The sequence below is a fragment of the Cricetulus griseus genome, chromosome 10 (genome assembly GCF_003668045.3).
Source record: "Cricetulus griseus strain 17A/GY chromosome 10, alternate assembly CriGri-PICRH-1.0, whole genome shotgun sequence".
In the NCBI taxonomy this organism is placed as follows: domain Eukaryota; kingdom Metazoa; phylum Chordata; class Mammalia; order Rodentia; family Cricetidae; genus Cricetulus; species Cricetulus griseus.
In genome coordinates this window covers 8,464,016-8,477,920 of record NC_048603.1, presented here as the reverse complement: position 1 = coordinate 8,477,920, position 13,905 = coordinate 8,464,016, and the positions used below count along the sequence as shown (strand labels likewise).

Genomic DNA, 13,905 nt, shown 5'->3' with positions numbered 1-13,905 from the left:
TTTCATTTACATCCAAATAGCTACCGGTGGCTATAACTGTACTATTAAACCATAGAGACCTAAACCTAAAGTGAGTTATCCAACCAATTTATCTTTTCAATTACTATGACTGAGGCTGGAACAATGCCTCAGTAGTTAGAAACATTTGCTGCTCTTGCAGTAGACCTATGTTGGATTCTAGTACCAACAAGGTGGCCCAGAACTACCCATAACTCCAGATCCAGGAGTCCTGATACCCTCTTCTGACTCCTGCAGGCACCGGGAATATATGTGGTGCATATCCTTACATACAGGCAAAAACCTTATAAACGTAAAAGAATCTAAAATTTGATTACTGTGACTTTATGATGCATTTTAAATGTATGTATGATTACTCAGTATGTGTATGATATGCACAGAAAGGGGGCATCCATGCCGTAACATACATTTGGAGGTCAGAGAACAACTTTGAGGAGTCTATTTACCGTTTACTAGTAGGTTCCAGGGGTGGAACTTGGGTAGCCAAGCTTTGATGCAAGCAGGTTTACCACTGAGCCTACTAAATTACTATGACTTTAGGATACTCCTTGCATATCAATCATAAGGATTATCCACAAGTAAGGTTATTTTAATTAAAAATTACATATGCAATAAGAGGATGTTTCTTTCATTTCTATCGTATAACGTATACTGCAAACTTATTTAATGTACACAAAAGACAGGCATATGTTTATTAAAATCTGAAGTGAAACCCGTAAGTCAACTAATTTAACAAGTATCTAGAGCAGTGATTCTTAACCTTCCTAATGCTGTGACCCTTCTATATAGTTCTTCATGTTGTGCTGACCCCCAGCTATAAAATTATTTTCATTGCTACTTCATAGCTGTAATTTTGCTACTGCTATGAATCGGAATGTAAATACCTGATAGGCAACCCCTATGAAATGGGATCATGATTAGGTCTACAAGATTCTAATTCAGGTAGTCCATTGTAAGAGTAAAGTTCACTACCAGAAAGATCGGGAGATCCTTTCTAAGTCTCAAACTAGAAAAAAAAAGTTTTGCAGGAAAAAAATGAAAGACATTAACCATGGTATCTATTACAAAATGAACATGTCTTTTGCTATCTTTTTAAAATACAGGTATAAGAATATGGGGAGATGCCAACAGAGTACGGGGAAATTTGGTTACACTTTCAGTCTGGCCAGGGACCTACCAGAACAGAAAAGACTTGAGCTCAACACTTTGGCATGCGGCCATTGAGGTAGGGAGAATACCTTATCATTGTGAACCGTTGTAACATAAAAAAAGGTGCAACTCTCAAAATTGAATAGGATTTCTTCCTTGGATATAGATGATCTAATCAAGCAAATTAGTTGAAGCAGTGAACAAACTTTGTTAAAAAAAATATTGTTTTTCTTTGAGAGTTTCATGGGCGTCTAGTTTATTTTTATCATACCCACTCTCTCTCGCTCTCACCTTCTACTCTTATCAGAACTCTCTCTGACACAGTCTTCTCTCAACTTAATGTCCTTTTCCTATGTTTTTATATCCCACTGAGTCTAATTAGTGCTGCTGCTATGCTCATGGGTGTGTGGCAAGCTGCTGGAGCGTGGACATCCTACTAAGGACCACACTGATGGGGAATGTGCTGTGTATGTTTGTCTTATTGATTGTTAAATAAAATACTGTTTGGCCAATGAGACAGCAAGTAGACAGGACTAGGAGTCAAAGAGGATTCTGGGAAATGTAGTCGATAAGTGGTGATCCAGACAGGAAGTGACATAGCAAGGAGACTCATATTTAAGCGAAGGAGAAACAGGAAGGGTCCCTTTTCCCCTCCGCTCTTCCTCCAGTGGAGCGATGTGATCCACCGGCAAGGAGGGACGCCAATAAGGCGTCCAATAAGATAAGTCTTATAAAATATATAGATTTATGATAATTGAGACTGAGCTAACAGATGAGAATCCTAGTCATTGGCCAAGCAGCATTGTACCTAATACAAGTTTCTGTGTATTCATTTGAGCCCTAATTCAGGTGGGCGACTGGCGTAAAGCTCACACGTGGTGGTGGGGCTCTGGCGGCTTTTGGCAGAAAGATTTATCCTAACACCATTCTCTAGGAAAAAAAAAAAAAACCACCTGCCCACTCTGGCATTCATCAGTTGACAATGTCACCTCAGCTGGCATGGAGTCTCAAAACCCCTCTTCTTCTCCATAATGGAATGTTGACTAGCCTGATCTTGTGCAGATACTGTGGGTTCATGAGTGGAATGGCCCTGTCTTCTCTACAAGACACTATTTTACAGCAATCCTCCTTGGTTTTTACAGTCTTTTGAGCCCCACTTGCTTCATGCACTCTTAGTCTTGAGGACATGTGGTGTGATATAGATGTCCAACTGGGGGCAGAATGAACTTTGAAAGACATAGCAAATTCTGATTGCTATTGGGTTTGTTGATGGCGGTGGTGGTGGTGGTGGTGGTGTGTGTGTGTGTGTGTGTGTGTGTGTGTGTGTGTGTGTTCTATTAATGTTTGTCAGTTTAAATAATTTCTTTCTCTCTTTCTTTTTTCTTTTTTCTTTCTTTCTTTCTTTCTTTCTTTCTTTCTTTCTTTCTTCACCAATGTTATTCATCATTTTTAAGTTCCAGTATGGGGCCTTTCTGCCATTAGACTGAGCATCTTGTGGACATTCTAAATTGCTTATGTTTATTAAAGATTACCCATTTTATCCTTGTTTCTCATGAAGTTCTTTACAATTACTACAGTATATTTTAGCAAGAGAATAAGACTTCAAATAGAAAAATGAAAATCGCAGAGGGATTTAGACAAAAGTCAACTTCCTCTTCAGTTTATTTCCCTATAGTATAGTAATGGAAAGGAATTTTAAAATAGCTGTTTTTGGAAGAAGGGATAACGATTGAGTTTTGCTGTTGTGTTCCTACTAACTCCCTTAAGGAAAAACCGAAAAGCAGAATGTAGCGTACATGTGTAAGGTAAAAATATTCTTTTTGTCTATTTATATATGTTAAAACACAATCAAAGATCAATTCCAAATCTGGAAAGTTATACATATGATATCGCAGTTTAAAAGTGATTGTTTCATAGGCTTCAAAGGGTGGAGGAGTTTTGCTTTTATGTCTGCTACTGCTTTCTCCACCCTGTGAGAAGTAACCAAACCTCCCACCATCCACACTTCCATTTTCCTTGACTTTGACTTAACTTACACAGTGAAACTGTATACTAATTACTGTTGCTTGAACTAGCCAGGCCTTTGAGGAGAGCAGATATTACTAAACTAATCTTATATTTCATTGTAATGGCCTCAGATATCTTTCTTTTTAATGAATTAGTTAAATTGGCAACAAATTGTAACAAGGGAACCTTCCTATTTTAGACTTTGGCCTATTGCTTATAAAGTTTTAACTACACTTGTGACTAAATTAAGAAGCAACCTCTATGGTGTACGTCTCTAATGAAGAACTTAAGAATGCTAGTACAAGACTGGAGTTTTAACTCAGTGTTACAGAACAAGCATATGAAGCACAGAGTACAACCTCCAGCACCACAAAAGGAAAAATATAATGTGATTTCATTTTCAATATATATTTGAACGGGATGAGTTATCATAATCAAGGCAAAAACACTGAATAAGGGTTTTTCCACACAGGTTGTCAAATACACTTGTATTGTTTGCATAATGGTGTACGAGACTAACCCTAAGCATTTTATTTGTTGCCGTGCCAGGTGAACAGAGGGACCAATACGGTCTTACAAAATAACGTCGTTGCTGGATTTGGAAGAGTAGGATACCGCATTGATGGGGAACCATGCTCACGTGAGTCCTTTAACATGGAATTGTCAAAACTAGCGAAAAACGTGTCCACATCTTGAAAATGATTTTTATTGGTCATTTTGATAAATGATTATCATTGGTCATTTTGATATATGGTACCTCCTCCTTTTAAAGCCTAAAACAAGGTACATGGTTTCAAATCCATCCAGTGTAACAGATAGCTCCACTTGGTGTTTGTGGTGTGTGTGTGTGTGTGTGTGTGTGTGTGTGTGTGTGTGTGTGTGTGTGACTGGGGATTGATGCAGGGTCTTGTGAATCCTGGTCAAGGGCACCATCACTGAGTTCTACCCACAACCCTGGATCTACTTCGAAGGAAAACTTTTTCTTTCTAGTGTTATAATTCCCCAGGTCTCGATGGCTACATCAGTTCTTGACTTAGTATGTATTAGAAGAGTAGGGACCTTGTTACATCACCACTTTATCCAAACCAGCGTTTGTAAGCGTGCAGCCTCTTGCCTCTGGGGTGTCAGGGTTCCCCTCCTGATCTAGAAGAACGAATGCCCATCACCACTATTAAAAACTGCATGCATGGTAAACTCAAAGGGTATAATAGTCATTAGAGACTTTGCTCCACCACATTCTCGAGTAATCAAGAGCTAAGCAAATACCTCTTCTTTTGACCAGGTTGTAAGGACACAGGGAAGTTTCCACACTCCTGGTGGAAAATGGTCCCTGCATGAGAGATCTGACACTGTCTACTGACATCCGGTGCTCATTTACCTTTTACTGGGAATATCCCTTTCTAGAAACAGAGCTAATAATTGCCTTTCCACATGTAAAGATGGCTCCTGATAGAGTTATTTATCGTCACCTCATCTGTACACGAAAGCCATCTCGTGTTCCTTAACAGTTAGATTAATAGAACAAAGGCAAACGTTAGAATATTGCCTTTGAAAAATAAGCTAAAAATGATGAAGAAATTTCCAAGACATTTGTAAGTGATGAGCAGAAGGTGTTGGACAGTGCTTTTTGTGTGTTGTTTCGATATAATGTTTCGTGGAAGGGAAGAAAATGAAAATGTGTATGATATTTAAATTCATATAAACAAACTCTAAGCTGAGCATACAAAGAGAATTTGTGGACGGCATAAGCAAGGGAGCAGGGTGCCTTGGAATTCATTATTACATAATTTCATAGCTTCTTTACTTTGTCAACATGCACAGAAGTTATTGGCAGATCATAAGGGAAAATAAAAGCTGGAGAGATAGTTTAGAGGGGAAAACAATTGACACACAAGTGTGAGGCCCACAGTTCAGATTCCCAGCATTCACAGAAAGGGAGGCAAGGAAGTAAGGTGGTTACCTAGTCTATCAAAATCAGCAAGATCTGAGTTCAAGGGAGAGATCCTGCTTCAATATAATTCGGAGAACGGTCAAGGAAGATATCTAAATATCACCATTTGACCTACACACACACACACACACACACACAGACCCACCCATATACATGGGAATGGTCTCCTCTCTCTCTCTCTCTCTCTCTCTCACACACACACACACACAGGAATGGTCTCCTCTCTCTCTCTCTCTCTCTCTCACACACACACACACACACACACACCACACAGGAATGGTCTCCTCTCTCTCTCTCTCTCTCTCTCTCTCTCTCTCTCACACACACACACACACACACACACACACACACACACACACACACACCCCGGGTTGGGGGGATAAGTTACAAAGTTTCTACTTCACCCTTGAGAAACTGAAAACATGTTAAAGAAAATGGGTCTTTATCTGTAAATTTTACACCCCAATTAGTGTTGATTTTATTTCAGTACAGCATCATTTATAACAGTGGTAAGAAGAAATTATATTTTTACCATAAAGTTCAGCCACTCTGTGACTATTCTATTTAAATGAGCTGGTTATTTTTAAGATTATACAAATCAGTATTTTCTGTCAATTCTACAACAATTTGATTCAAGCCAATTTTATTCTTGCCCTAAATATATTTTGAAGATACAAAGCGACTTTATCCTTATATTTAACTGATTCTTTGATATATAGTCTTATTAGACATTTAAAAGTCTCCAATGGCTCCAAGTAGCTTTTCTCTTTGACATGCAAAAAAACTTCAAGCTATAATTTTCTAAAACTTACATAAAATTGTTCTTACAGCTTTTTGTAAAATCAAAATATCCATGGATATAAGTATTTACTAATAAGGTATAATGATAATAAACACATTTTTTCACTGATTGTTGATCTTACTAAATGAGAATGTTTATAAGAAAACCTATGGGCTAGAGAGATGATTCGGCAGGGAGGAGCACCGGCTACAATTCCAGAGGACTCAGGTTCAGTTCCTAGCACAAACATTGGCAGTTCACAACTGTCTGTAACTCCAGTTCCTGGAGATCTGGTACCTTCTTCTGGCCTCTGTGGACACCAGGCACACAAGTGATACATAGGCATAGATTCAGGCAAAACACCCATGTACATAAAGTAAAACAATATTTTCAAGTGAATGAGACAAAAACATTAATTCTTAAAAAGGGTTGGTATTTATAGCAGTGGAAAACACACGGAAGAGGAAAGGGAGCTTAAGCTCCTGTAATGATTGTCAGTTTATCCAATCCATCCCAGGCATTGACCCAAGTACAGGGAATGGGATGGTGGCCTGCATGGGACCAAAGAAGGGGCTGATGGGTTTCCTTAAGTAGGAACAGGGAATGTGAATGGACTTTTGGAGAAACTAACTCAGGTTAAGCCCAGAAAGATATAAAAGGCAAAACTCAAAGGATTAGGAAGAAGGTCAGTGAGTAGAAGATGGGAGGAGTCAGAATCAGGGTACCAGTGAGGTCATCATTAGTGCAATTCAGGGAGGATGTTGTTTGCTGGATACAGTTTATCCAATGTACTACGGCCATTGATCCAATTTGGACTTAAGACTTCCATTAAAATCTTCAGTTACATAGTATATCAGTAGTAAGTATAAATTATTATAGATGGAATTTGTAAACTACTTGTTTGAGTTTACTTAATTTGATTTTAAGGTTATCTGAAATTAGAGATTAAAACCGTTTACATAGAAACTGGGGTTCTAAGAGATTAAACAGCTTTCCCGAGATCATGTACACATCAACCCAGAATGCATTTAAGGAACACTGTCTCTGAATCTGGGAACAGATGAGGCCGACATGGTGGCTTCTTCCCTGAAGTTAACTTTCTAGAGAAGAGGAAAGTTAACTCATCAGATATCAAGTGGCAACATTTTCATCGAAATGGATCTGGACTGAAGTGTTATTTTTTAATCCGGGGTTCAGTACCAGCCTTTTTAAGAAAGTAACTCTTTAAAATGATGTGGACATAAAACACACCAAAAACAGAGGGGGAGAGGGATAGAGATGAATTTTACTCATGTGAGTCATTGCATTTCAAGCTTATACTTATTTTAATTTAAACTTCATGCTTTTGCAAATAAAATCCATGCTTGTTTTAAATGGATACAGTAACTGGGAGGTATATAGTAGAAGTGGCTATAAAATTTGACAGTGACTCCACCATTGTTTTGAGTAATAAAAGGCATTTCCTTTGTAATGCCAAGTCAAAAAAAAAAAAAGATAGTAGACCCATTAAGATGTTATCACATTAAAACTTACATTGAGGAGTGTGTGTGTGTGTGTGTGTGTGTGTGTAAAATCTTTAACCAACAGTGATGATTAAAAGCATAAAACATTCCTTGTAATATTGTTTCTGGTTCCATATTTTTTCAAGGTCAGGCTAATCCCATGGAGAACTGGTTTGACAATGAAGCCCATGGGGGTTTGTATGGCATCTACATGAACCAGGATGGCCTTCCTGGTTGTTCTCTTATACAAGGATTTACCATTTGGACATGCTGGGACTATGGAATTTACTTTCAGGTGAATGTGGTTGAAGATGGTGATGGCTTGTTTTCTCTTATGCTCATAGTTAGCACTGTATAAACAACAGCTTGTATTGCAGACCACAGAGAGCGTGCACATCTACAATGTGACCCTGGTGAACAACGGGATGGGCATTTTTCCAATGATCTACACGCCACCTTCTGTGTCTCACAAAATTTCTAGTAAAACCGTCAAAATTAAGGTAAGACATGAATAAGGAGAAAGGGTGACACCGAGGAAACTAAAATTATTGAAGTTCTGATGAGAATAATGTCCTGGGCACCTCTCTGACCAGCCTTTGAGATCACACAGAAACACTTTCTCCTAACCACTCTTTTATTGACTTAATCTGTGACAGTTCACTGCAACTTCATCCTCTCCATCAAGGTTTTCCTGAAGCACCGGGGATGCTAATGGCATTCCCTCCACCTTGTGGTACTTCTATTTCTGGAAGTGTCTTTATGTCTGCCGTCACAGAAACAGAAACACATTTCATTTAGTGTAGTCATTTGCATGCATAATATATAATCATGCTTATAAATATTTGCATGAAAGCAAGCATAATCATTCGCTTTCGTTACAGTCCCATTCGTGTTGCTATCATCAGTCCCAGCTTTGGTTCCTGGAGATCTTTGTTTAATGAAGAATCTACTGAATCTACTTTTAGCTTGTGTTTTGCTGCCATACTGCTTGGTATGATTACGTTTTCTTTTAGGGAAAGTGAGTATTAATACTGTCTTATTTCACTGTTTTTGCTAGAACTCATTAATTGTCGGAAGTAGCCCTGAATTCAACTGCTCTGATGTCCTCACTAATGACAGCCCTGATGTGGAACTTACCTCTGCCCATCGAAGTTCTAGACCTCCATCGGGTAAAGATTTGGAATCTTACTGTTGGTTTTAATGTATATGCCGTGCGATTTCTGCTAACTTATTTCTTTTTACTAAAAGGTGGGAGAGGTGGGATTTGTTGGCCAACCTTTGCTTCAGCTCATAACATGGCACCTCGGAAGCCCCATGCAGGCATCATGAGTTACAACGCGATCAGTGGCCTTCTGGATGTCTCAGGCAAGTTTAAATAAAGTTTTCACACAAATCTACTCAATTTCGACAGGAATATGCAAAGCATCTATTAACAATGCTTCATTGCCAATAGAATATATTTAAGTAATCTGCTGAATAGGTTTTAATAATTTATTTAGTTTTGTTTGGTGCGCATTGGTAATTTACCTACATGTATGTCTGTGTGAAGGTGCCAGGTCCCCTAGAACTGGACTTATAGACAGTTGTGAGCTGAGAGTGGATGCTGGGAATTGAACCCCAGTCCTCTGGAAGAGCAGCCAGTACATTTGGCCTCTTAGTCATCTCTCCAGCCCCCGCTGAATATGTTTTAATATGACAATAAAAGAAATCAGTTTTCAAAATTCATGTCAAGTGTGGTTCTCTGGTGAAATTTATACATGTATAGGTGTGTGTTGTATGTGTGTAAGATGAATACGTATTATTATGTGGGTATCAAGAGCACACATGTGAAGGCCAGAACGGGATGTTTCCCACCATCCTCTGTCATTCACCGAGCTATGAAAGCTCACTGCTTTGTCTGGGCTGGCTAGCCATGAGGCTCACAAGATCTGCCTTGCTCTGACCTCTCAAGACATGCACAGCCACGCTTGGCCTTTTACACGGGTTCTAAGGATTCAAACTGAGGTTTTCATGCTTGCAAACCCACGGCTCTTCTCCACTGAGCCATCTCCCTAGACCCCTGATTTTTACATATTGAAGAGTGATATTTAATATTTCTTCTCTAACAACAGGAAAACACTGGCCTAGTCACTTGGAGAGGCGCTCGTGGGTTTATGTGTGTGTACTCCTCTCCCGGTTCACTATAATAACATATTAGAGACAACCAAAACTCCACCAACCTCAGGAGTCATCTGAATTCATTATTTCATCACATTATATCCCAGGGCCACTTGTCTGTCAACTGCTTAGATCAGACACCCTAGAGGTGGACTAAGAAGTGGAAATAAATTTTGCAAAGTGATTTTTTGAGACTATGCTTTCAGGAGAAAAAGGCTTTGAGGAAGGAACTAAGCGAATATTTGGGAGTCACTGGGGTCCAGTTGCCACCCGATTATTCGGAGAGCTGTGGCAGCCAAATTTCAGCCCATACCATTCCTGGCAGTCTTTCTTAACTCCTTTTGGTCAGGCCTGGGCATGCCGGTATCAGCAGTGATTAGGAGTGTTGACTCCTTTTTTTTTGTTGTTAAAGATTTTATTTATTTATTATGTATACAACATTCTGCTTCCATGTATATCTGCACACCAGAAGAGGGCACCAGATCTCATAACGGATGGTTGTGAGCCACCATGTGGTTGCTGGGAATTGAACTCAGGACCTCTGGAAGAGCAGCCGGTGCTCTTAACCTCTGAGCCATCTCTCCAGCCCCAGGAGTGTTGATTCTTAAGGCAAGGGATACCATAAGAGGTCAAGAGAAATTCTATGAAAATGATGCAGCTGTTACTGGTTTGCAGGCAACAATGAAAGGAAGTGCTAGAGTTGAGCTCACTGGCCTAATAAAGATCCAGGCAAGACACAAACAGCATCCACCACTGCATCTTATTTATATGTGTCTATGTTGTTATTCATGTACATAATTCCTAAGATGAAATATATTTAATATAAAGGTAGTAGAAAAACATAATTTTGGAAATGACCTTTGAGTTATTGGATTTCAAGTAGGATTTTTTAAAAAATTAAGTCTGTTATTTAATCCAGCTTAGAGTACATAATATATACAAAGAGGACAAAATAAAAACAATGGATCAAATCATTCTTGCTGCATAATAAATCACCCTGAAAACTTGAAGAATTTTAAAGAATTTATTAGTGCACAATCAGTGGATTTGTAGTTTGGACTTTGTTTAGCTAAGTAGTTCTTTAGCTATTGTCCCCAGGGCATTCTCATTGAGTGTCCCCTAGTTTGTAGGAAGAGTTCAGACTGGCTGGCTAGTTAGAAATAGCTTTACTTCTTTCTATAGAATTTGATGCCTGTTGACTGTCGCTGGCCACTAGCTATGCTGATGGAATTGACGGAGACACGCGAATCCTAGGCTCACTTATATGTTGAAAGTCATAGAATTCCAAGAAGCATCAGGACAACTACCCCTAACACAAAAGCATCATCCAGATGTCTTCTTATGCCACAATTAATATTGCCTGATTATTTTTTTAACAAGGTGTCATGGCCAAATTGAGATTAAAACATGGAAGAAAATTACCTAGCCATGCAGATATTAAGTTGCATTCATCTACCGTAAATAATGGAAGGTGCCTTTGCCATAGCAACCCAGAACTCCATGTTCACGGCAGTGAGAAAGAACATGCTGGGTGAAATAATTCTGGTCTTAAATCTTTCTCCAGAGAAGGATGATTATCTTTATATTATTTATATTTCAGGTTCAACATTTGTTGGCTTTAAGGATGTTTGTTCCGGAGAAACTAATGTGATATTCATTACTAATCCTCTAAACGAGGACTTACAGCATCCGATCCATGTGAAGAACGTACAGCTGCTCGACACCACTGAACAGTCTAAAGTGTTTATACATAGGCCTGACATAAGGTATCATTGTGAAAACTATTATTTCTTTTTTGTTGTTGTTTTGGTTTGGTTTTTTGAGACAGGGTTTCTCTGTGTAGCTTTGGAGCCTATCCTGGCACTCGCTCTGGAGACCAGGCTGGCCTCGAACTCACAGAGATCCACCTGCCTCTGCCTCCCAAGTGCTGGGATTAAAGGCATGCGCCACCAACGCCCAGCAATATTCTTTATTAACTTTCTGTTCTCTGTCCCCTGTCAAACATCTGAAAAGGTAACTATACTGAAATAACTGCTACTCTCTAGAAACAGGAGGTACTCAAGGATATTCAGACTTTACTAATGTAAATGGAAGCATTCTCTGTTGCTTTAAAAAGCAAGGTTTACTGTATGCGTCCTCACCCTGTTTTCCATGTGCCATTAGTGACATCATCATTAAATGCAAAGCATGGGATGCAGGCCTCATCTGCTTTCCATGTCAATGTTCTCCCATCCGTTGTCATGGAGGGATAAGAGAGATCTCTGTATCATTTCTTTTTATTATGTCTTCTTACCTGATGTTTTCCAAATATCCTATCATAGGCACTCAAAAAAATGTGCTCAGGAGCTACACATCAGTTTTTCCAATCACAATGATTATGATTACATAGAAACTAATTACATAGAAACTAATTACATAGAAAATTAAGACTGAGACCTTTTCTGATCAGTTAATGTCAAGACATTTCAAAAAAAATTCAATAGATTTGAGGTCACAGAAGACTCTAGTCAACTCATGATATTTTATAGGACTTATAAAACAGGAATTTAGGTGTAAGATAATACTAGAGGAAAAAAATTCTGTTAGAAGTATTTAGCAGCTTATGGAGACTAACAGGAACAATGGGCATTTCCCCCAGAGAAACACAGTATTCCATAAATAACTCCACTCCATATACTTGGTTTTGATGACAGCCCAACATTTACTTGTTTAATCATTTTTGATCTGTGGCCATTTCAGTCAACAGAGCTCCTTCCCAATAAACAATTTATATCTGCTATTTAGTGGTCACTGAATTCTTCAGATCTCAGGTATAATTTTAATGCCTAGGTCATGAAGCCTGGATTGTGGATTTCGTTACCATTTCTTTGAGTTTTGTTTGCAGGGGATATTTGTTGTGTATCTTCCAGATCTTCCTCGCCAAGCAATGCCCTCAGCCTTCAAAATCCCCACATGTTGGTCAATAACAGCTATGGGTGACTTTCCACATTTGCTATTATAGAAATCCCTGCATTACAAATGTTAGCATCACCCTTGCAACCCAGGGACAATGATTGACAGATTCTGGAGAAGAAGGCTGCTCCACCCTGACACAATGCAGCTCACTTTCCAAAACTTGTCAGAGAATCAGAACGAAGCTTGTCTGAAGACTACAGCCAGGCTTGCTCTATGTTGCCTCTCCACCTCCATTTTGAGAGGTATCTTTCCACAACTCACAAAAATCTACCTTTGAGGCTCTTAGGAAATGCAATGAATACAGCACACACAAACACATAGAGGGCCCCTGGGCACTTACAGACTTGCTTACAAAAGCATCCTACATATACTTGAGTATAACAAGCCAGGTGGTGGTGACGCACGCCTTTAATCCCAGCATTCCAGAGCTGGATCTCTGTGACTTCGAGGCCAGCCTGGTCTGCAGAGAAAGTTCCAGGACAGCCAAAGCTGTTATATGGAGAAAATCTGTCTCTAAAAACAAAACAAACAAACAAACAAAAAAAACAAAACAGAAAACATATCAACAGTGAAATATTTATTGAAATTCTCCCAAGCATATATATTGTAGCAAGAGATAACTGATATTAATTCTCTCATGACAAAAAGAAATGAGAGATATTCTAGACTTCACAAAACAGATCCAAGGTTTCCACTACTATAGTGTTGCTGAAACTCCGAGATGAAATACATTTCTTCACTATATACATCCCTGCAACTCATATGAACAGTATTATGATTTGAATGCGTGACACATTGCATGTACAGCAGCCTTTATTATTATATCTGAAGACAATCAATCCACACAGCAGGTAATAGAAGATGAAGCCAATATACCTTAGGCTGAACTGTGGAGACATTTACAATATAGTTACCTAAAGAATGGTTAGCAGTGTGTAACAGAAGGAACACAATGCAAGTTTATCTGTGTATACATAGACAAGAGTCTTTAACATATATCGTCCTTCAACTAGCAAAGAGTCTAAGAAGGAAGAGGAGACAGCTATTACTAAATATTTACATAATTTTATAGCAAGCAGTACTTTATCATTTGTAGAGACAAGGCGGGTGAGAAAATTAACAAAGACTACTGGCCAACATAGAGATTTCCATCCTGTTACAAAAGAATAGACACCCACCTACTATATAGAGAAATGGTAGTGTATTGTGAACAACACCCAAAAAATCAAATCTATAATTATACAAAACCTGGAATGCCAACATGGAGTTCTAAGTATATCTCCCACATGTACAACTTGTCGTTTTGAAAGGTTAATAAAACCTATCAACAACTGAAAGGTTAGTAAACCTACATAATGGGTCAAATAAACACCATGAAAAAATTA

The 13,905-nt window shown here is 38.7% G+C and overlaps 1 protein-coding gene across 1 annotated transcript in view; it reads left to right on the top strand.

Moving 5' to 3' along the window:
- Positions 1-13,905, top strand: part of Pkhd1l1 (PKHD1 like 1) — a 142,033-nt gene that overhangs the window by 110,797 nt on the left and 17,331 nt on the right. The window contains exons 62-68 of the mRNA XM_035449642.1: positions 1,122-1,243; positions 3,724-3,814; positions 7,555-7,703; positions 7,786-7,908; positions 8,466-8,577; positions 8,657-8,773; positions 11,166-11,331. Of these exons, the coding sequence (XP_035305533.1) occupies positions 1,122-1,243; positions 3,724-3,814; positions 7,555-7,703; positions 7,786-7,908; positions 8,466-8,577; positions 8,657-8,773; positions 11,166-11,331 (880 nt within the window). The remainder of the gene's footprint in view (positions 1-1,121; positions 1,244-3,723; positions 3,815-7,554; positions 7,704-7,785; positions 7,909-8,465; positions 8,578-8,656; positions 8,774-11,165; positions 11,332-13,905) is intronic.